The sequence below is a fragment of the Lytechinus pictus genome, chromosome 5 (assembly GCF_037042905.1).
Source record: "Lytechinus pictus isolate F3 Inbred chromosome 5, Lp3.0, whole genome shotgun sequence".
Classification (NCBI taxonomy): domain Eukaryota; kingdom Metazoa; phylum Echinodermata; class Echinoidea; order Temnopleuroida; family Toxopneustidae; genus Lytechinus; species Lytechinus pictus.
In genome coordinates, this window is record NC_087249.1 from 22,286,900 (window position 1) to 22,310,623 (window position 23,724).

Below are 23,724 nucleotides of genomic sequence, written 5' to 3' on the forward strand. Positions count from 1 at the left end.
CAGGAATTGTAGTTTAATATGTGAGTTACTGTACATGTAAGTCAATATTTGACCTAACACTTTTTTGCTGGTGGTAAATATTTATAAGCTTCCTTGTTTATTTCATTGAGCTTTTTTACATTGGAGAAGTAATAATGATATGAAACATGTCAATTTATGTTTTTAAAATTTGTTACAGCTGTCTAGGCAAGACCCTGTCCACAACACGTCGTTCCCAGAATACGTCAAGTTTCAGATGTCACAGTGTGAGAGACTGCATGGCCCTACTGTCTTCCAGCAAATCATGGACTCGATTGATGAAGAAGTCGTGCAACAGCTCAAAGGCTTCATTTCATTATCTTTTCTATAATGGGAGAGACCTGTCATCAGCATTGCTAGGTACGCAAGAAACATAGGGACACTTTGCCAGACTGTCTTCCAGCAAATCATGATGAGGAAGCTCTGCAACAATGTCAAAGGCTTCCTTCCATGTTCTCTCTCTGTGAGTACATTGAAGATGCTTATTGCTAGGGAAATACGAACAGTGTCACAGAACCTTACCAGGAAGTCATTGATGAGGAAGTTCTGCAACAGTGTCGAAGGCTTTATTCCATTATCACTCTCTGTGAGTACATTGAAGATGCTTATTGCTAGGGAAATACGAACAGTGTCCCAGAACCTTACCAGGAAGACATTGATGAGGAAGTTCTGCAACAGTCTCAAAGGCTTTATTCCATTATCTCTCTATGCGAGCACATTAAAGATTTCCCTTGCCACTACTTTTGCAAGGGACATATGAAATAGTGTCACAGAACCTTATTGGTAAATCATTGACTTGATTGATGAGGAAGTTCTGCAAAAGTGTCAAAGGCTTTATTCCATGATCTGTCTCCATGTGAGCACATTGAAGATGTCCCTGGCAATTACTATTGCAAGGGACATATGAAAAAGTGTAACAGAACCGTCCTAGGAAATTGGGGACTTGATTGATGAGGAAGTTTTGCTACAGGTACAACTACATCTTGTAATCTGCTCAGTGAAATCAAGCAAGGAACTGATTATCATTACTTGGGAGAGTAAGAAACAAATGATCCTATAGCCTCACACTGCCTATCAGGATATCATGGAAACTGCAATGGCTGAATCCTTCATTTCATGATTTGTTCTATGATTCATTAAAGGATAAAATGGAACTTGATAAAGTACCCATCACTACAAATATGATTGGTGTAAGAGGTAACCAAATACCAGAACCTAATCTGCTTCAGATGTAATGTAATTCTGATATATGGAATAATTTTTATTGTCTTACCAAGCGATCTGATAAGATGTGTCTTTAAGGGAAAATTGATGTGGCATGTATTTAAAAAAACATGCCATATTCCTTATTTGTGACAAAATCCCTGAAAATTTGTCCATTTATACCTATTTTTCATATGTTCTTAGCAAAAAGTCTCTCATTTTGGTATTTCAGAAAAGTCCTACCCTGTAGGGTAATTATTTCAAACAAGAGTTATTTGTTTTTGTTTCCAAGGTCACCATTATATCAGTCACATATGTAGCATATGTAACCTCACATGAAAAAAGGGCATTGACTTTTTTTATACTTAGATACTGCTTTATTATGAGAGCAATCTGAACAGTTTTAAATGAATTTCCATGAAATTTGTGTGCTCATTATTACATAAAATTAGAATTTCCAAATTTCTAAGGAATTTTGGTGGGAGATTAAGTTTATTGTCAAAGGATGAAGGGAATTATTTTCATAACAAAAATTCAAGAAATCGATGTGATTCATTTTCTCTGATCAAAGATTAATTGATGGTCTTGTGTGTAAGAGCAAATTTAAAAGAATGACGCAATATACATGCACAATATCACTTCATATGAACTTTCATTTAGTGAGTAAAGATAGGTTAAGATTCACAGTATTTCACATCCATGTGTAATATTCTGTGACAAAAGTATTTTATTATCTTCAGTCTGGAGGCATCTTGTCAAGTTTTTGATTTGTTTAAAATAACTTTAAATATATAAACACTTTTATGTTTGAATCACTTTAAAATACCTGAGAACATTGTGACATAAATACTAGTCCTCTTTGTATGTGCAGCTTTATACAATGATAAGTTTCTATAATTTTTAATTTTTCAATTCGTTGTGATTTTTTTTCATCTGGATCAAGAAACCCACAGGTTTCTCCTTCAATTGATTAATACAAACCTTAAGGCTACTACAATCCCTTGGTGAAGGAAGCATTTAATATGTAATAATATATCTTTAACTCTTTTTGCGCTGGACCATGAACCCCTCTGTGCTGGATTATTTTCAGGGAGAGAAACAATGCATTGTTTGTTGAGCGTGAAATATGAAGTTTGCTCGGCACCAAGTGTGCATTGGTGCGAAGTACGCGTGGAAAGGGTTAAAGGACAAGTCCACCACAGCAAAAAGGTGATTTAAATGAAAAGAGAAAAAAAACAAAATAATGTTACGGCAAAAATTTCTTCGAAATTAAATGTTAAAAAAGAAAGTTGTGATGCTTAAAAATTTTGCTTAATGTCACAAAACAGTTATATGCACATCTTGTATGGTATGCAAATGAGAGAACTGGTGATATCACACTATTTTCTTGTATTTTGATATATGAAATATAATGGGTTTTTTTCTCAATTTAATGTGAAATAGGTTCGATTCCTCCTTGAATATTTTAGATTGCATATTCTGCAACCTGTTGTGATTCAGTGAAGAGCTTCCACATTGTCAGATCTGCAAAAATTTACGCTGTATTAATATTTCATATAATAAAATACAAGTGAAATAGTGAGTGAGTGATATCATCGACTCTCATGTGCATGTCACTGTGTTGTGCATATATTATAACTGTATTGTGAAATAAAAGTGAAGTTTTTAAATGTTATAACTTTCTAACTTTACATCCCGATATAGTAAGTTTTCAGCAATATGCTGGTTTGATTTTTCCTCTTTTTATTTGAATTTTCTTTTTGTTGGTATGGACTGACCTTTAATAACCATCTGACATACATATTTTGAAATACATATTTTTAGAAATATCTTAAAGATGGTCGTGAATGTTTAATGTAAAAATAAATAAATTATTTATATGGTCATCTAAGCCAGTTTGCAGCCATTATTTTGTGATTATTGTAGCACGAATAGAGAGAAGGGAAATACCCATGATGGGGGGGGGGGGGGGGAGAATACGAGAGGAAAAGAGGGAGACAGAGAGTGTGAGAGACAGAGAGAGGAGGGTGATAGTCTGCTGTGCAAACCCTTCACTAGAAGAAAGCGGACTGAATATACAGCCTACAATAAATTGTATACAGAAGGCCACTCTCACTCAGAAAGTTGTATAGTCATGTGTGAAGACCCACTAGTTGGTGAAAGTTTCAATCAGGGTCTGTGCCTGCAGACTATGGGGGCGGAAAGAATAAGAGAGAGAGAAAGAGGGTGGATCTGGGGCCCGTTTCATAAAGGACTTGCAACTGTATGTTGTAACTTTGCCCTTATGGCAACTACCATGGTAACATGGCTCAGCAGCCAATCATAATCAAGGTTACCATGGTAGTTGCCATAATGGCAAAGTTACAACAGTTACAAGTCCTTAATGAAACGGGCCCTGATGGGGGTTTTGCTGGTTTAATAAAGTTGTAGTATTAAGCCGATAGATAACGGTAATATTAGTAATAATTTTGATATCACATCCTAATACTACTACATGTACTACTCCCATGACTACTCTTAGTTACCGCGGGTACTACTACTAATGATCTCTAGCTCAGAACCTGTATTTTGATAATAATAATATGCAACATTTATATAGCGCTTGATACAAATGTTCCTAAGCGCTGCATACTATTACCCCGGCTTTAGCACGGCTACCCTGATCGGGTGCATCGAGCATTCAAGGAATTTCTTCCTACCGGGTACCAATTTACTTCACCTGAGGGTCGAGATTTTATCAAATCTATGTAAAGCAAATTGACCCAAAATAGCTACCAGAATGGGAGCTTGCAGACGAAGTAAGGAAATATTTTGAATAAATAGTTGGCATCTCCCCATTGTTCAGAAAATTCATTTATTAATCTTGAAAGTGCAGTCTCTATCTCCAAACCACTTTAACACTAGGTTCATCGGGTTTCCAGTAGACAGTGTTCCTTCCAGTGTTTCTTCTGACCAATAGTTCCTTATTCATGAGTGCCACTGAGTCTGATCCAAGTGGATGCCTTGAAGTATGAATCGAACCCGGGACCGAACTGATAAGCACAGATGACAGAAATATAAAAGGTATATACAAGTATAAATTTGAATAGACGGCTTATATATGTTTGTTTAGGGGAAGTTGTAAATATTCTCCGTCACAGACAGCTAGTCATCTCGCGCGCACACACACCCTCACACACAGCAGGGGATAGGAGGAGGGGGGGAGGGGCTGTATCGAAAACAAATAATTTCTTCAGGCGATATAATAATTCCACACAGTTGTTACATTTGAGACGTTGACTATCATAGGATGAAATCAGACGAAATTTATATGAAGAGAATATTATTCGACTATACAAAATATCCTTAATTTATGGTTGAAAACCTTTCTTTTTTCTTTTTTTTTTGCTTGTCAAAAATTTTCCTCCGAAAAATTTGCCCCCCCCCCTTTGGAAAAACCTGGATCCGCCCCTGGAAAAGTAACCAATTACTAGTTAGATTGCACAAGTTTCTTCCACTGAAGTATAGTATTATGAGGATTAGACGAATCATGGCGTCTTCTTGATGCCCTCTTTATAATTCGTTCTTACTCGAGCCATAATCAGTACCCTGAACATATATATTGTCTGATCTAAGATGGATTGTTTTCTTTCTATTTTCACTGTTTCGACAAGACGTGACAAACGTAACTCATCATTCTTTTCAATAGTGATGTTGATTCAATTAATCATTTATTGATTAATCATTTATCTTTGCAAAGGGCGGAGAGTAATAGTAAACAAATTTGGCACTGTTTGGAAGAAATTGCATCCCTCTACGTGATACAGTGCCGTATCTAAATGGGGGGGGGGGGGTACAGGGAGGGGGTGGTGGCAAATGGACCGGACAACATTTTGGGGGAGCAAACAATGCAAAAAAAGGAAAAGAAATGGGAGGATAATAAATAAATAAAAATATTATATAGAGAGGATGTTATGCCCTTGTCTTTTACTGCATGGGCAAAATGTTTGTAAGGCATGGTCGCTTTGCTTCTTTTTTTAATCCATTCAGAATAACTTAATTTTGCACCCCATTTGGGTCCAGAGTTTTGCCGCATTTGTAAAAGTAAAACATTAATTTTTAATCACTGTAACCTCTGATGGTTGAAAGACGAAGAAAATGCAAATGAGTAATAAAGAGGAGAAGAAAAAATAAAATATTTGTAGTCCACAAGGTAAATGCGGCAGAAATAAAACTATTCAATGTTTGAAATACCAAAATATTTTAGAGTTCGTCGCTTCGCTACATATTTCACGAACCTTCCCCCCCCCCCAGTATTCTTATCATTTATGTACGTTATATATATTTCACCTCAATGTGTAACCACCTCTTCGCAGGGGCCGCGGAAGCGGGGGGGGGGGGGGGGGAGGGCTTCAGCCCCTCACTTTTTTCAAAAACCGTGTACAAAAACGTAAAAATGACCATATGCTTCTGATTTTTTGCATGGTCAGCCCCCCCCCCCCACTTGTCGCTCAGCCCCCCACTTTGAAAACCGTTCCGCGGCCCCTGGTTCGGTCTTGATTTATGTCAGACCCACCCCGTTTCCCATCCACCTGCATAATTACCCCCCCCCTCTCTCTCATTCTTCAGTTCTTTATCTTTCACTTCCCCTCTCTCTCACAAACACACCAACCGACACATGATAAGGTCCCTTTCCCGGCGCCCCCTTTCCCGGATCATCTCTGATTATAATAATGAAATGATGCAAACGATTACACGATTCATACGAGCACAAAGAAAATTATTTATTATAGCAATAATCTATAGCAATAGCAATGATCTGTCTCTATGTGAGCACATTGAAGATGTCCCTGGCAATTACTATTGCAAGGGACATATGAAAAAGTGTAAAAGAACCGTACTAGGAAATTGGGGACTTGATTGATGAGGAAGTTTTGCTACAGCTACAATTACATCTTGTAATCTGCTCAGTGAAATCAAGCAAGGAACTGATTATCATTACTTGGGAGAGTAAGAAACAAATGATCCTATAGCCTCACACTGCCTATCAGGATATCATGGAATCTGCAATGGCTGAACCCTTCATTTCATGATTTGTTCTATGATTCATTAAGGGACAAAATGGAACTTGATAAAGTACCCATCACTGCAAATATGATTGGTGTAAGAGGTAACCAAATACCAGAACCTAATCTGCTTCAGATGTAATGTAATTCTGATATATGGAATATTTTTTATTGTCTTACCAAGCGATCTGATAAGATGTGTCTTTAAGGGAAAATTTATGTGGCATGTATAAAAAAAAACATGTCATATTCATTATTTGTGACAAAATCCCTGAAAATTTGTCCATTTATACCTATTTTTCATATGTTCTTAACAAAAAGTCTCTCATTTTGGTATTTCAGAAAAGTCCTACCCTGTAGGGTAATCATTTCAAAGAAGAGTTATTTGTTTTTGTTTCCAAGGTTACCATTATATCAGTCACATATGTAGCATATGTAACCTCACATGAAAAAAGGGCATTGACTTTTTTTTATACTTAGATACTGCTTTATTATGAGAGCAATCTGAACAGTTTTAAATGAGTTCATTCTTACTCGCTGTACCACAATCTCATAATTCATGGGGGGATCGATCATTTCAACATGCTGGGCCTTTCCTATGGAATAAACTGCCAATAGAAATCCGCAATATTTCTTGTCTCGCCACTTTCAAAAGTTCTCATAAAACCTGGTTATTCACGCAAGCTTTTAGGTAATTGTTATTCTACCCCTCTTTTTAGTAGGTTTTCTTTCTTCCTTCCTTTCTTTTTCTCTTTTCTTTTCTTTTCTTTTCTTTTCTTTTCTTTTCTTTTCTTTATTGCGCCATGAGCATCTTTTTATGATGGATACCGGCGTATTACAAATGTTCATATTATTATTATTATTATTAATTTCCATGAAATTTGTGTGCTCATTATTACATAAAATTAGAATTTCCAAATTTCTAAGGAATTTTGGTGGGAGATTAAGTTTATTGTCAAAGGAAGAAGGGAATTATTTTCATGACAAAAATTCAAGAAATCGATGTGATTCATTTTCTCTGATCAAAGATTAATTGATGGTCTTGTGTGTAAGAGCAAATTTAAAAGAATGACGCAATATACATGCACAATATCACTTCATATGAACTTTCATTTAGTGAGTAAAGATAGGTTAAGATTCACAGTATTTCACATCCATGTGTAATATTCTGTGACAAATAAAAGTATTTTATTGTCTTCAATCTGGAGGCATCTTGTCAAGTTTTTGATTTGTTTAAACTAACTTTAAATATATAAACACTTTATGTTTGAATCACTTTAAAATACCTGAGAACATTGTGACATAAATACTAGTCCTCTTTGTATGTGCAGCTTTATACAATTGTTCAATTCGTTGTGATTTTTTTCATCTGGATCAAGAAATCCACAGGTTTCTCCTTCAATTGATTAATACAAACCTTAAGGCTACTACAATCCCTTGGTGAAGGAAGCATTTAATATGTAATAATTAATATATCTTTAACTCTTTTTGCGCTGGACCATGAACCCCTCTGTGCTGGATTATTTTCAGGGAGGGAAACAATGCATTGTTTGTTGAGCGTGAAATATGAAGTTTGCTCGGCACCAAGTGTGCATTGGTGCGAAGTACGCGTGGAAAGGGTTAAAGGACAAGTCCACCACAGCAAAAAGGTGATTTAAATGAAAAGAGAAAAAAAAACAAAATAATGTTACGGCAAAAATTTCTTCGAAATTAAATGTTGAAAAAGAAAGTTACGATGCCTACAAATTTTGCTTAATGCCACAAAGTACTTATATGCACATCCTGAATGGTATGCAAATTAGGGAACTGGTGGTATCACCCAATCACTACATCTTTTGTATTTTAATATATGACATATGAAATATAATATTTTTTCTCAATTTTATGTGAAACAAGGTTCGATTCCTCCTTGAACATTTTAGATTTCAACTACTGCAGCCTTTTGTGATTCAGTGAAGAGCTTCCACATTGTCAGATCTGCAAAAATTTACGCTGTATTAATATTTCATATAATAAAATACAAGTGAAATAGTGAGTGATTGATATCGACTCTCATGTGCATGTCACTGTGTTGTGCATATAACTGTATTGTGAAATAAAAGTGAAGTTTTTAAATGTTATAACTTTCTAACTTTACACCCGATATAGTAAGTTTTCAGCAATATGCTGGTTTAATTTTTCCTCTTTTTATTTGAATTCTCTTTTTGTTGGTATGGACTGACCTTTAATAACCATCTGACATACATATTTTGAAATACATATTTTTAAAAATATCTTAAAGATGGTCGTGAATGTTTAATGTAAAAATAAAGAAATTATTTATATGGTCATCTAAGCCAGTTTGCAGCCATTATTTTGTGATTATTGTAGCACGAAAAGAGAGAAGGGAAATACCCGTGATGAGGGGGGGGGGGGAGAATACGAGAGGAAAAGAGGGAGAGAGAGAGGAGGGTGATAGTCTGCTGTGCAAACACTTCACTAGAAGAAAGTGGACTGGATATACAGCCTACAATACATTGTTTACAGAAGGCCCCTATCACTCAGCAAGATGTATTCGTGATAGTCTTGTGTGAAGACCCACTAGTTGGTGAAAGTTTCAATCAGGGTCTGTGCCTGCAGACTATGGGGGCGGAAAGAATAAGAGAGAGAAAGAGGGTGGATCTGGGGCCCGTTTCATAAAGGACTTGCAACTGTTGTAACTTTGCCCTTATGGCAACTACCATGGTAACATGGCTCAGCAGCCAATCATAATCAAGGTTACCATGGTAGTTGCCATAATGGCAAAGTTACAACAGTTACAAGTCCTTAATGAAACGGGCCCTGATGGGGGTTTTGCTGGTTTAATAAAGTTGTAGTATTAAGCCGATAGATAACGGTAATATTAGTAATAATTTTGATATCACATCCTAATACTACTACATGGTTACTCTTAGTTACCGCGGGTACTACTACTTTGATCTCTAGCTCAGAACCTTTATTTTATCAAATCTATGTAAAGCAAAGTGACCCAAAATAGCTACCAGAATGGGAACTTGCAGACAAAGTAAGGAAATATTTTGAATAAATAGTTGGCATCTCCCCATTGTTCATCTTGAAAGTGCAGTCTCTATCTCCAAACCACTATAACACTAGGTTCATCGGGTTTCCAATAGACAGTGTTCCTTCCAGTGTTTCTTCTGACCAATAGTTCCTTATTCATGAGTGCCACTGAGTCTGATCCAACTGGATGCCTTGAAGTATGAATCGAACCCGGGACCGAACTGATAAGCACAGATGACAGAAATATAAAAGGTATATACAAGCATAAATTTGAATAGACGGCTTATATATGTTTGTTTAGGGGAAGTTGTAAATATTCTCCGTCACAGACAGCTAGTCATCTCGCGCGCACACACACCCTCACACACAGCAGGGGATAGGAGGAGGGGGAGGGGCTGTATCGAAAACAATAATTTCTACAGGCGATATAATAATTCCACACAGTTGTTACATTTGAGACGTTGACTATCATAGGATGAAATCAGACGACATTTATATGAAGAGAATATTATTCGATTATACAAAATATCCTTAATTTGTGGTTGAAAACCTTTTTTCCCCCTTTTTTGCTTGTCAAAATTTTCCTCCGAAAAATTTGCCCCCCCCCTTTTTGAAAAATCCTGGATCCGCCCCTGGAGAAGTAACAAATCACTAGTTAGATTGCATAAGTTTCTCTCACTGAAGTATAGTATTATGAGGATTGGACGAATCATGGCGTCTTCTTCATGCCCTCTTTATAATTCGTTCTTACTCGAGCCTTAATCATGCAGTACCCTGAACATTTATATTGTCTGATTTAAGATGGATTGTTTGCTTTCTATTTTCACTGTTTCGACAAGACGTGACAAACAACTCATCATTCTTTTCAATAGTGATGTTGATTAAATTAATCATTTATCGATTAATCATTTATCTTTGCAAAGGGCGAAGAGTAATAGTAAACAAATTTGGCACTGTTTGGAAGAAATTGCATCCCTCTACGTGATACAGTGCCGTATCTAAATGGGGGGGGGGGGGGGGGTTACAGGCCGGGAGGGGGTGGTGGCAAATGGACAGGACAACATTTTGGGGGAGCAAACAATGCAAAAAAGGTAAAGAAATGGGAGGATAATAAATAAATAAAAATATTATATAGAGAGGATTTTATGCCCTTGTCTTTTACTGCATGGGCAAAATGTTTGTAAGGCTCGGTCGCTTTGCTTCTTTTTTTTAATCCATTCAGAATAACTGAATTTTGCACCCCATTTGGGTCCAGAGTTTTGCCGCATTTGTAAAAGTAAAACATTGTTTTTTAAGCACTGTAACCTCTGATGGTTGAAAGACGAAGAAAATGCAAATGAGTTATAAAGAGGAGAAGAAAAATAAAATCTTTGTAGTCCACAAGGTAAATGCGGCAGAAATAAAACTATTCACTGTTTAAAATACCAAAATATTTTAGAATTCGTCGCTTCGCTACATATTTCATGAACCTTCCCCCCAGTATTCTTATCATTTATGTACGTTATATATATTTCACCTCAATGTGTAACCACCTCTTCGCAGGGGCCGCGGAAGCGGGGGGGGGGGGGGGGGGGGGCTTCAGCCCCCACTTTTTTCAAAAACCGTGTACAAAAACATAAAAATGACCATATGCTTTTGATTTTTTCCATGGTCAGCCCCCCCCACTTGTGGCTCAGCCCCCCCACTTTGAAAACCGTTCCGCGGCCCCTGGTTCGGTCTGGATTTATGTCAGACCCACCCCCGTTTCCCATCCACCTGCATAATTACCCCCCCCCCCCTCTATCTCAAACCCTCTTTCTTTCTCTCATTCTTCAGTTCTTTATCTTTCACTTCCCCTCTCTCTCACAAACGCACCAACCGATACATGATAAGGTCCCTTCCCCGGCGCCCCCTTTCCCGTATCATCTCTGATTATAATAATGAAATGATGCAAACGATTACACGATTCATACGAGCACAAAGAAAATTATTTATTATAGCAATAATCTATAAAAAAAAAACCAACGAGAAATAGATGGAATGTTTGTTACTTTGACAAAATGAATGATAGTAGCGACTACTCCAACCAACGTGGCCCCTGTATCGTATTTTTTTTCCAGTTATGAATTTGCATCACGAATTGTGTTCGGTCAAATAACATGTAAGATTTCAGGAGCTTATAACAGTAGTTTTAAAAGTTGTGCTTGCTTATGCTAACTACACGGGTTTTGTGAAACAGAGTGGTTAAGAGAGTGTGCTAAGAGAATGAAACACCACTTCAACATCTTCATGAACACACACATTAATACCAGTATAGACATTTGCATGCATTTCACCGCAAACTTTCATGACCACCATGAATATTTCATTAAACAAAAACCTCACAACTTCTAATTGCTATCGCAGAATAAACGAATATATCGCTTACAGTTCCACCAAGTCCATACAAATAAATCGTATTTGAAAGACTAAATTGAGTAAAATCCCCAACAGTGTTTGTTATACAATTTAGAATTACATCGGCATGGTAGGGGGTTTAAGCGTGCGGGTGTGTGACAGGGGCCGCGGAACGGTTTTCAAAGTGGGGGGGGGGGGGGGGGCTGACCATGCAAAAAATTACAATCGTATGGTCATTTTTGCGTTTTTGTACATGGTTTTGGAAAAAAGTGGGGGGGGGGGCTGAAGCCCCCCAGCCCCCCCCCCCCGCTTCCGCGGCCCCTGTGTGAAAAGGAGGGGGGGTGAGGGAATAGATGATAATTATGCAGATGCTTGTGATTTTTGGTGGAATTCAGAAAGGAACTAGCTGAAAATGAATTCAAAACAAAGTGGGACACTTTCCAGCATGCCGATTTCTCAAACTGGGGATCAGTTGTCTAGAAAATAATTAGGTGTATTTCATAACAGGAACATCTTCCACTTATCGTATTCAAACAAGGAAAGATCTTTGGTATTATATACATATGTAATAAAAATAGTAATTGTTTATAAATTCATATTGACTAAAAATAGAAACTTCAATGTATATTATTACGTTTTTACACTCTTTTTAAAACCATGTAACAGCAACAAAAATAACATCTATTTGCATATGAATAATCACATTGAGCATGAGTCGCGAAAGGTATTTGAGTTGAAAGACATTTAAAGAATCGCCTACATTGATTGATCCATATCAGGAATCATAATAAAAATACAATGATTATCAAATCTTACAGTTTATACAGTCACATACTGAAAATAAAACTATGCACATAAGATAAATTTTCAAAATATTATTTACATGATTGAAATGAAACAAATTTATTAAGATAAATAACACAAAAGAATAATTTTCTACATCATTCGAATGAATGCGAAAGTCTGACAATATACCATTCGAAAATATATTTTAATTTTAAAATTGTTTTCATTATTAGAGTATCATGATTTACGCTCTCTTTTCTCCCTCTGGAAATGAAAGTAAAATGCCTAGTCAAAGGAATGCTGACTTCTCGAACTATGTTTGTAAAGTTCTGGCGATTCAAAATTTTGAAATATCCACCATGTATTGTGTAGATAAAAAACAAAAAATAACCCAAATAGTCGTGTGAATTATCATGGAAGTTAACCACTTTATATTAATCCCGATTGAAAAATATAAATCTACCCTAAAATATTATAAACAGTCGTGAAATCTTTGTTGGAAGTATTTTGTTTTCTACTTTTGATTTTTAAAAGTCAACTTTTGAAAATGACTATGAATTAATTCGCTAAATAAATCCCTGACATACTAAGCATGGACGGATTGTACTTAACATTATATATTGATTAAATAAATGCGTCCTTTGAATATATTCAAAATTCCAAAGATGCATCATAATATGTTACACATTACTGCTATAACAATCCATATGACCAGCACATAATGCATATATTATATACTTAAAATTGTAATGCCTGATCATATCAGCCTTTGTTAGAATAAACCATAGAATCGCAAAGGTATATTTGGGAAATGCCCAACACTACCGATGCATCAGTGAAGGTTTTACTTTAGCTTAACTTGTATATAGGACCTTTGGAAAATGAAATTTATACCTGTTGTCTTCAGCATCCATTAATTGAGTCATGCGTGGCGTCAGTGGTGAAGGTAAAGAATCACCTCTCTATAAATTTGGTTTAATTTGTCTAATTTTGTTTTATTTTGGGGGGTATAATTTATTCCACAGGTGTCATGGCTCTGTCTACAGGTGTTTGAGCCCTACCACCCTCCTGTGCGTCCCTTATGATAGTGTCGATGTGGGGTCCTTCTGGAGGGGGCTCCGGAGACCCGGGGAGGCTCGTAGCGTCCATGATAGGGTCCTGGGCAACTGGTTCAGGGACAGCAGCAACTTCGACGGTATGTGACGGCTTGGCGGGGGGAGCAGTTGGTGGGTTATGACTCGGGGTACTAAAGGCCTGGAAAGCAAGATTAAATGGACAGTTTGGTAATATAAAAACGAAGAAAATTTAATCACGGATAGTGACGAGGAGCAAAGGTGCAGTGCCATGCATTGTATTATAAAGTATAAAATTTGAATGACTTAAATCCATAAGGTTCTGATTTGTTTATGCTATACATTTACTTATATTATAAGAATAACAGATTTCACACACAACCCCCCCCCCCCCCCAGTTGTATTCATAAGGCATGTGGCCCGTTTCATACAAAGTAAGATTATGGTTATTTTGCCAAATATGGTAGCTGGAATAGAAATGTTGATTTTGATTGGATGCCGAGTTCTGTTACCATGGTAGTTACAATTATGATTAAAATACCATAACTTTAAGTCTTTTGAGAAATGGCCCCTTGCAAGGATTCTTACTAAAACTACTATTTCCAAGAAAGAAGCCACTTGCTTAAATAATAGCTTTATGAAAAATGTACAAAAAAAACAAAACTAAATCTCAATGTGTAATGGTCAAATTTTGGAGATTAACTATTCCCTTTATTTAATTTTTAAGTATAGCTTCATTTAAACGCAAACAGAAACAAATGAGACAAAAGGTTAACATAACAGCATTTTAATTATTATTCGAGATATTGACTAAAAATCAACCTACCTGGTTAGCGGATTCAACGGGCACAAGCCCACCGGCGGTACTGGTGGCCATGCCAGCACCGTTGCTGTTCGTGTTCTCCACATCAGCGCTTCCGATTTTGGAGGATTTCTTCGACATAATGACCACGATGGCGATGACGATGATCAGAATTAGAACGACAGGTATGACCACGGCTATGACGATGATGGCGGTGGTGCTTAGTCCACTTCTGCCGCCGCTCTCACCTGTAAAAGATAATTAATGCAATGGACATTTGGGAGGTCAACGGCATGATTAATATAGTAGGTCCAGGGTTCAAATCTAGGTCGATTAGCGATTAAACCCTGTATGAAGACACTCCCAATTATCAATTACACTAAAGAGCACTGATAAGTTTCAACTATAGGCCTACTCATTTATAAATGTATCTTTTAACCAGTTAAAGAAAAGCCATTAAACCAAGTTGATTTAGGATGACAGACATATTCATGGTGAAAATTATGTTGCTCATTAATATGACAGGAAAGCTCCATAAGAGTCTATAAATTTATAAAAAAAATTCTGTCATTTATCTATTTTCTTTCAATATTTCATTAATTTACTCATATTCTTGAGTTAGTACTAAATAGTTGAAATAAACGATCACTTAAAGTGACATCAGCTAATAATACTTACTACAGTGATCCTTATTTAGGAGCTCAAATAGGATCAATAAATGGCCCTATAGGCAATCGTTTTCTAATTAAGTTAGTGGTGTTTTTTTTTCGAGGGGGGGGGAATATAAAAACACAACACCAAAGAGTCACTTACTGACTTCTGTTGTGGCGGTCGTAGCTCCAGAATCTGGAAGAGAGTTCAAACGTGAAAGATTGTATTGATTATTATACAATCAATCACATTGATATACAAAATTGGTCTGAGGCGACTATTAAGTATTCAAAAATGTACAAATACAAATAACCACAAGTCTACATTATTATAAATGCTGAACTAGAAATTAAAATATTCTTCATTATGTCCCGTTTCCAAGTTAAGAATACATGTATTAAAAAGATATCGGTACTTGTTCAGCATCATCAGCGCCTTTGAATCGGCAACTAGATTATAACATTGTATCCAATTCTGGATTGGTTGTAAGGTAGGTGCCGTGGCCGAGTGTAGGCCTACATGGAAAGTCTGGGGTTCGATCCTCGGCCGCGGCACCTATGCCCGTGAGCAAAGCATTTAGTCGACTATGCTCTTTTAGCCTGCATTCAAATAAATGAAAATGCTAAACGCATTCTTGGTAACTAGGCGTGCACGTGTTTAAAAAAATATGGATTGGTTGAATAATATTGGATTAAATTAGATAATCATCATAATAATTCTAAGGTTGATCTACACACATTTACTAATCACCATTGTCAATAGGCATGCTTTGACAAAAAATGGTGGGAACAATAGTATATACTTCGAGATATAGACAGTGAATTATTTTATTGCTTTCTACATTTCAGCCTTGAATATTATCTGATAATAGTATTACACTGTTTGTATTGTTTTACACACATTATTACTTTATAGTTATTATTTCACACAAATTTCTATTTCCTTTAGTGCCCCCGTTTATCAGAGAATAATTTATACGATTTGTAGTTTATTATGTTATATTTTTCCGTTCTGATAACTTAAAAATTTTGGTCATTTTTTATTTTATCATTCATGTAAAAATATCTGTTTACTAAAGCATTGCCTTTACTTCAGATGTTTTTTGTTGTAATCTTGATTCTGTTTTCATCAAGTCATTTATGAAAAACAGGTTTTGTACCTGAATAAATACATTGTAATAAAACAAATACATATAGTCGTTCACCCAACATACCGGTAGAAGTGACGTCATCATCTACAGTGGTCGGCATGGGAACCGTTGTCGGCACATCAACAGAGATCAGCGTGAATGCTGAAAGGTGAGTTGTTTGGCACTCTGACAGGATGGTTGAGTGGTAGACGGTCGTAAGTCCGTCTTGGCTCCATGAGCTATTGCTGGAATCCCAATAGTAGCAGTCGTAGACCTTATCGTCTTGGAGAATGGTTGCGGTCATGTTGATTGAGATGGGGCTGGTAAGCGCAGTGACATCTAACTCGGATGCTATATGCCAAGGACGAAAAAGAAAAATAGAACGAAATAAAATAATGCGGCAATCATGATCCGTAGAGGGGTTGTCCTATCGGGTAGTTACCCCATGTGGATGTCCTAGAGGGGTAATGACCAAGAGCTATGGTCTTAAGACGGTGATTATCCTGTTATTGTTTAGTAAGATGGACATGTAAAAAACTCATGGAGATATTAACATCCATCTCCATTGTAAAACAAATGAATGAATGAAGGATTGACTTGATGGATAGAAATAAATAGAAGAATAGAATGTACGTATTAAGAATGAATAAATGATGAATAGGAAAATGAGTAAATGTATGAATGAACAATAATTGAATGATGGATGTCTGACTGAATCTACAACCAAACAATAAGTAAATAAATAAATAAGAGAGAAAGAGATATATTATTCATAATGTTGGTGACTTACAATCACTTGGATCCAGCAGATCTATTTCTAGGATGGACGAAGCTCTGTTAGCCATATCCTCAGCGGAAGTGGAGTAATGATCAACATCATCATCGTATTGAGTAAACCTTATCTGAACACCAGAACAAGTACTCCCAGAAGCACACGTCCAGCTTGCATATCTATTAGGAAAAAATGCGCAGGAAAAATAATTGCATATACATTTTATCAAAGTTGTAGAAGCAATGATAGATATTTTATCTGAAAACGGTTTGCATAATAAGAGTTTTCTTTTTTCAAACTACAAATTAGCACGGAATATCGATGGAGTAGAAAAGGGATGATTGCGAGACTAACAATAGTGTGATGAACTGACGAGGGAGTAAAGTCTTAGGAAAAGACAAGAGGTGTGGATTTATTCTTATACTCACAAGTTTTCGATCTCGCTTCCGAACTTGACGCTGAAGGAAGTGTTAGCTGATGTTGTGCTCAGGGTCTCACTTGGAATAGCATAGAAAGCCCTGGTTGTCTGGGATCCAGCTCTGGTCTCTGTAGGTTCCCCTCCGAGAGGGATCTGACTCAGCTGGCCCTGGACTAGGGTGTTCCTCAGGGTCCTGGGGAAACAAGCAGAAACAGAACTCGACTTACATCTTCACTTTGTATTACAAATGATAGGCAACTTCTTCTTCCTATATCCTGAAAACATATGGTAAACATAAACATGATTATGTTTCACCGAATGATGCTGATTTGATATTATATTATTCATTAGACTTTTAATGCCCAAAACTCAATTTTTTGACAAATATCTTGTTACACTGGGGTATGTTTGTGCTTCTTAATGTGCATAGTACTGATGGAACGTTTCGAGATACGTAATAATGATGATGAATACCTTTCCAAAATTTAGTTGCGCATTGCATTGTTCTAAGAACGGTATCATTGCAACTTCTTGGGATTATACTCACGTAATCTTTGCAAACATGTCAGAGTTGTACTGCGGGTCAAGCTCCGATGCAATCTGGCTCGATTTCTCAAGAACTGTCTCAGCGCTAGACTCGGGGAGTTCTTCATCACTGAACACGTCTACAAGCTCGATAAGGATATCCAGGTAAACATCTACACAAATGTCGGGTAAAATACAAAAAGAATTTGAGTACAGTAGGAATTTATATTCTCCTGATTTTTTTAAAAATTAGTGTTTATTGAGATGAATTATATATCACAATTATATTTCGATTTCTTCCGCCTAACTTATTAATTATGATCGCCTTGAAAATTATGATACAATGCCGTCCAATGTTCATCAAATCCAATAATTTTAGGGGAAAGATAAGGCAGGACGATCTGTTACTGATGATAAGCGTGTCATCTAATGTCAATGTCCTGGAAGAATTAGTAGGTTCTGTGTAGCTTGCATCAGGTCTCCCCAAACAACAACAACAGATGTCCTACTTCCATGAGAATACAAAGTGCGAGTTAATTCTTACTAATAAAGTCAGTATTTAGATTTTTTGGCTTTGGATTTGTAACAACGCATTCAAACCGTAGTTATCACCGTGTCATGCAAGTGATCGGTTGAGACCACCAATTCTGATGAAAGACGTGAATATTGCTCTACAAAGTGATGCCAACTTGCACCGCCCCCTCAGTTTCCTTTGACTCATAGCCCGCCCCTTACCCATGTCGGCGAGGGTCAGTTCGGCAACGACCACGCTGTCTGATTGATCAAGAAGGGTCTGGGCGGATGCCGTGTCGAGAACCGTCGAGGAGATAGCACTCTGTAGAAGATCCAACTGCTCTGTAGCTGTAGCAGACGTCTCTGCCACAGCTCTTCGTTTCCTGCTCTCGCTGACGCCAACGGATGCGATGGTGTTGAAGTTGACCAACGCATCAAGGAAGTTTCCTGTTGAATTATGACAGTGATGCTATTAGTTGCGTGATAATGTCAAAAAAACAATACATTATATTGGCCGTTGCACTTAAAAAAATTAAGACTGGCATCACTTGGTGTCCCTAGAGAATTACACCATGTGGTGTTGAACTTTACACTATAGAGCAATAGATTGAACGTAGTATCAAAGAGTGTAAAACTACCAAAGATACTAGAGTAAAATCACTGGTGTGGTCCATGAACTATATTATGTACACCAATCAATACCAACATGTTTTATGCGTGTTAGTGTAAAGAAAACATTAATGCCTTTTTGTTAGCAATTAGAGAACCCACAGGTTCATATTAAAGTGTATATAGGAATAAGGATTAATGCCTTGCCACTCCAGGCCTTTTACCCCTTACCCATCAACATAGTGTTTTTTTTAATTCTCTAAAACACGTGCAACTCAAAATAACATCAAGAAAGAAAATTTAAAACTAGCAATTTAAAAAGGAGCAGGGGAAAGTGAGACGTGAATAGAATCGCTAGTGTGATCATAATTGGAAACAAAACCAACAATTTCCCTTTTTTCTTGCTGTTGGGGTTTACGTTGGTCAGTCGACATACAAAAAACTGAATTCAACGTTCTTCCAAGAGACAGAACCTTCTAGAAAAATAAAATAGTAAGTGGTTCAACTAATTCAAATGATTTTAGGTGATTTTACCCATCTTAAGATAAAATGTTTTGGTGATTACAATGGGAAAATATAATAACCTACCTGCAAGCTTTTGTGGGTCGACTAGATTGGTTATACTTTCCTCAAACTGTTCTTGAGTGAAAGATTCAATTGCAGTGACGTCAAGTGTAAGAGCGTAAAAGGAACAGATACCAACATCATTGCATACCTATAAAAAATGAGAATAAAGAGATTTTATAGTTCACATGATCGAAATAGGATCTGTCTCCAAATGAGAAAATTTAGAAATATCTATTAATTGATCTGTGCGAAAAATACAACATTTGATCAGATAATTTATATCATGCAGATATTATCTTACTAGGAGTTGAATATAACATTAATATTATATCTTATCCAAACCGCACGGCAATGAAATAAAATATTGTAACAAGAATTGAATATAGCTTCTGATGAGAGATGGAATATAATTTATGAAAACAGATAGACTAGGCGATGTATAATTTATGTTTATTGTCAATCAGAGCTGTCTGAATTGAAAACAGGAAGCGCGAATGATTTAAGAATCATGTGCGAATTTCTTGCCACGCGAACGTTTTGCGTCCAATTCGCGATCAAAGAACGTCGCCCGCTTACTGTGAATTTGATGATCTGACCGATATTTTGGTGGTATATAGAACATCAAACATCATGTCTCGTGGTACGTAAAACGTTGGCAGGAAAGTCGGGAAACAATCGGGCGAACATCGCTGCTTGCGCGAGACATTTGGTAAAATTTCGTAATATGGCTGAGGATTTGCGAATTTCGTGCAAGTCATGCTTATGTTACGAACCTTATAAGACATATTCGAGAAAAATTGACAAATAAAAAATGCACCAGGATTAACGAAGCGTTCGCGAGAAATTTCAAATTATTTCGTAATTTCCGCCGAACTAAAAATGACTCCAGCGAGCGATTTGTGAAGCTTCCAAACATAAACGCGCACGTTTTTCGAGCTTCAGCAACAGCAAATGAAAATGTGTCATTTGTAAATCATTCGCTTGGTGTGTGTTTCATAAAGCTGTTCGCAAGTTAAGAGCGACTTTATAAGAACGACTGGCGAACCTTTCTTACGCGCTAAATAATCACCAACGAATATTTAAGTGTGAATATCATTTACCACAAGAAAGGATCACCAGTCGTTCTTCTTAAGTCACTCTTAACTTACTAACAGCTTTATGAAACGGCCCCCAAGTGAGTTAACTAATTTCACCTCGGTCAATATAATGCTTCAAAACCTATATAGAATGTAACAAATGCAATTCAATTACTTTATGTAATTCTAGTCATGAAGGTTGATAAAATGCAATCAGCGTGGGCCCTGATGATGATCTAGGATCACGACATCTTGGTGGTACCTATCACTGATTCAAATAACATAAACGATTGCCAGGTAAAACTGTTCTCTTTACCTTGACGGCAAATGTGTTCTGGTTGTTGCTAAAGGCTGTGAGACCAACGATGGTGATACTGGCCTCTGCCAATGCACCTGTTAGAGCGTTGTAACGAGTTCCAGAGGACTCAGCCCTCTCATGGACTATCTGATAGGTCAGGGGATAGGCTTCGGCATCTGTTACACAGTTCTGAGTCACAAGAGTAATCTTTAGAAATGAAAAACAATAGAGGAAAACTGGTAAAAGTAATTTAGTTGTTAGTATTACATCACATTTTTATGGGAATATAATTGTTAATCTCAATGACAAGGAAAATGATAAAAATGGTTTTGTGGTTTAAATTCGCATCACGCTCTAGTCGCAAATGTTAGCATCATCACCGTCATCATGGTCAACATCATCAGATAAATCCTCCACCTCATCAACAACAACACCACCGCTACCAAAACCACCACCACTACCATGAACATCATCATCTTAATTTCTTCAGTTGCGGCACTTATACAACATTGATGATATTCATCAGTGTAGGTGACAGGCCTACCCCTTGTCCAAATAAATAGGTGGGCCCCTTTTCAAAGCGTACCTCATCAAGCTCTTGATAGCTTGTAGAACCATCAACGATGCCAAGGGTACAGGATGAAACCCCTCCGTATGTCGTTGTGGCGATCTTGCTAGTCGAGACCTGACCTTCTGCATCGGTTACCGTCACAGAGAAAGAGTAAGTGTACCCCGCTTCCAAAGTCCCTACAGTGATGAGATAAGAAGATGAAGAAAAAAAACTACTTAAGGTTTGACATTGTTTTAATAGCTAAAGCAATAATCGGTTTCGTTCTCTTCTTTCTAGTCCAAACCTAGCAGAATAGACAAAAACAATATAAAAGATAAATGACCTGAGTAAATTTTAGTTCTACAGCCGACCTTCCAAGACCAAATACAAATCATGTCCGGTCGTGGATTTTGTTTTTGACTTCAGATATAATCATTTGCCAAAGTAATCACTTTCATATTATAAGGAGTTGACCTTTAAACTCACTCCATAAACATTGATCCAACAACAAATTGACCCGTTGTCATGGTGATTCCGTTTTACTTAATATAAGGATGATTAAGGCTTCCTATTTTCTGATAGCCCCCCCCCCCCCTTTTTAAATGTTCTTGATTTTGAAATTATCTATGTGATACTGACAGTTTCGATTGGATATATTGAATTCATATATAGTCTTATTATCGCATTCAAATCAATATACAAGCACAATTGACTTTAATAATAATTATAACCTATCAATCTCCTATTCTTGTAAATTGCTCACATACCTGTAGGGATGGCCACATAAGCGGTTGTAAAGAAGGGTGCCGTCTCTCCTTGTAGGAGGAGCTCCTGACTACTCAGCTGTGAAAAGTCAACGTATCCGTATCCTGTACATTAATTGAAACAAAATATGTAGGAGTTACCAATGATTGAATTCCATTTTTATAACCAAACGAATTCTAGTGAAAACTGTACGCCATTGATGTAACATATCACCAAAGGTTAAACTTATTTTCCAAATACAAAGAAAATGGAGGAAAATATTGATTTGATCTGAATTGTGTTAATCATGAATGTACCTTCTTTAAATTACCGCATGGTTTACATTATCATATATCACAAACCAAAACGATAGGACCTTGCCAAACGATTACATTCTGAGAACTAGGGGTTCAAGGTTGATCCTGGGTGCGGGGAAACGTCTTCTGCAACACAGGGCCAATGTCAAAAACATTTTTCTGCCGCCAAAATAAAAAGACAAGCCAAAAAAGAATAAAGTTTAATAATCGAGTGTTAATGACATACTTTTCTATTAAAATAATTAACAATTTAGATGCCATGGTTAAATTTTGGCTGTTACTTTAGTATCTAAAATTGATATATCACATATCCATCGCTACACGCAAAATGTGAAATATGGAATGCTTACCGAGATCTGTATCGACGGTTGCCCAATTGATAGTAATGTCTGATGTGTGGGTGATATAAACTCGTAACGTATGGGAACTACTGCTCTTGATCTTGTCTGGGAGGGGTTCAGGAACAGTTATCTACAAAAGGAATGTGATGGGTAATAAAACGATTGAATATCATGTGGTTGATAAATAGTAGCATGTTTTCGGCTCCTTGCGGTTACCCAATCAATACGCACCAAGGCAAGACAAGCACTAAATGTAATATACACCTTGTCTTTTATGAAGCTGTAACTTACGTTCCAAGGAATACCAGCAATTGTTACTACCAAACACTAAAAATCAAAACCTTATAACAACTTTCAAAAGCTGTTAAGTTTCTTTAAAAGTTCGTTCAAACATTCAGCTTTCTGTTTGTTTGGATTTTGATTGAAAATCCCCAAACACAAACGAGCGTATTAACCTGTGGGGGATTGCCAGCTTTTGAGATGACGGTTACACTGGCAGATGCCGTCCTCGATAGTTTGGTGATCTCGAGGGTGAACCGGTAGGTAGAATCAGAGTAGAGATTGTTGGAAGCTAATGACAAAGTGCTCGCTGTAGATTCGTCTTCTGTCGGGAACAACTCGCGGGTGTCGCTTGATACACACGGATCATAGCTTCCTGTATCTGTGTTCAACTGGCGAAAAGAAATATGATATTTTTTTTTTATATATAAGACATAGACTTATGACAAAGGGTACAGCGGTTGTCGTGAACTACAAGTGAATTTATCTTGATACCGGTTCCGAATAGTTTTGATGCTTCTACACAAATATTATTGCCTCTTTATTACTTTAATTCCATGGTTACTTGTAGTTTGTGTTGACATGATCATAAC

The 23,724-nt window shown here is 36.8% G+C and overlaps 2 protein-coding genes across 3 annotated transcripts in view; one reads left to right on the top strand and one right to left on the bottom strand.

Annotated features, from left to right (window-relative positions):
- The window catches only part of LOC129262269 (importin-11-like), a 28,026-nt gene extending 24,911 nt beyond the window's left edge, over positions 1-3,115 (top strand). Inside the window, exon 27 of the mRNA XM_064100040.1 lies at positions 179-3,115. Coding sequence (XP_063956110.1) covers positions 179-349 — 171 coding nt within the window. The 3' untranslated portion in view covers positions 350-3,115. The remainder of the gene's footprint in view (positions 1-178) is intronic.
- Positions 3,116-11,254: 8,139 nt separating this feature from the next.
- Positions 11,255-23,724, bottom strand: part of LOC129262268 (uncharacterized) — a 30,710-nt gene continuing 18,240 nt past the window's right edge. For both annotated transcript variants that reach the window (XM_064100042.1, XM_064100041.1), the window contains 14 exons: positions 23,308-23,523; positions 22,862-22,982; positions 22,218-22,319; positions 21,487-21,647; positions 20,919-21,107; positions 19,548-19,674; positions 18,573-18,797; positions 17,860-18,010; positions 17,323-17,505; positions 16,913-17,073; positions 16,207-16,473; positions 15,156-15,188; positions 14,367-14,590; positions 11,255-13,721 (listed from right to left, as the gene is read on the bottom strand). In XM_064100042.1, the coding sequence (XP_063956112.1) occupies positions 13,482-13,721; positions 14,367-14,590; positions 15,156-15,188; positions 16,207-16,473; positions 16,913-17,073; positions 17,323-17,505; positions 17,860-18,010; positions 18,573-18,797; positions 19,548-19,674; positions 20,919-21,107; positions 21,487-21,647; positions 22,218-22,319; positions 22,862-22,982; positions 23,308-23,523 (2,400 nt within the window). In that variant the 3' untranslated portion in view covers positions 11,255-13,481. The remainder of the gene's footprint in view (positions 13,722-14,366; positions 14,591-15,155; positions 15,189-16,206; positions 16,474-16,912; positions 17,074-17,322; positions 17,506-17,859; positions 18,011-18,572; positions 18,798-19,547; positions 19,675-20,918; positions 21,108-21,486; positions 21,648-22,217; positions 22,320-22,861; positions 22,983-23,307; positions 23,524-23,724) is intronic.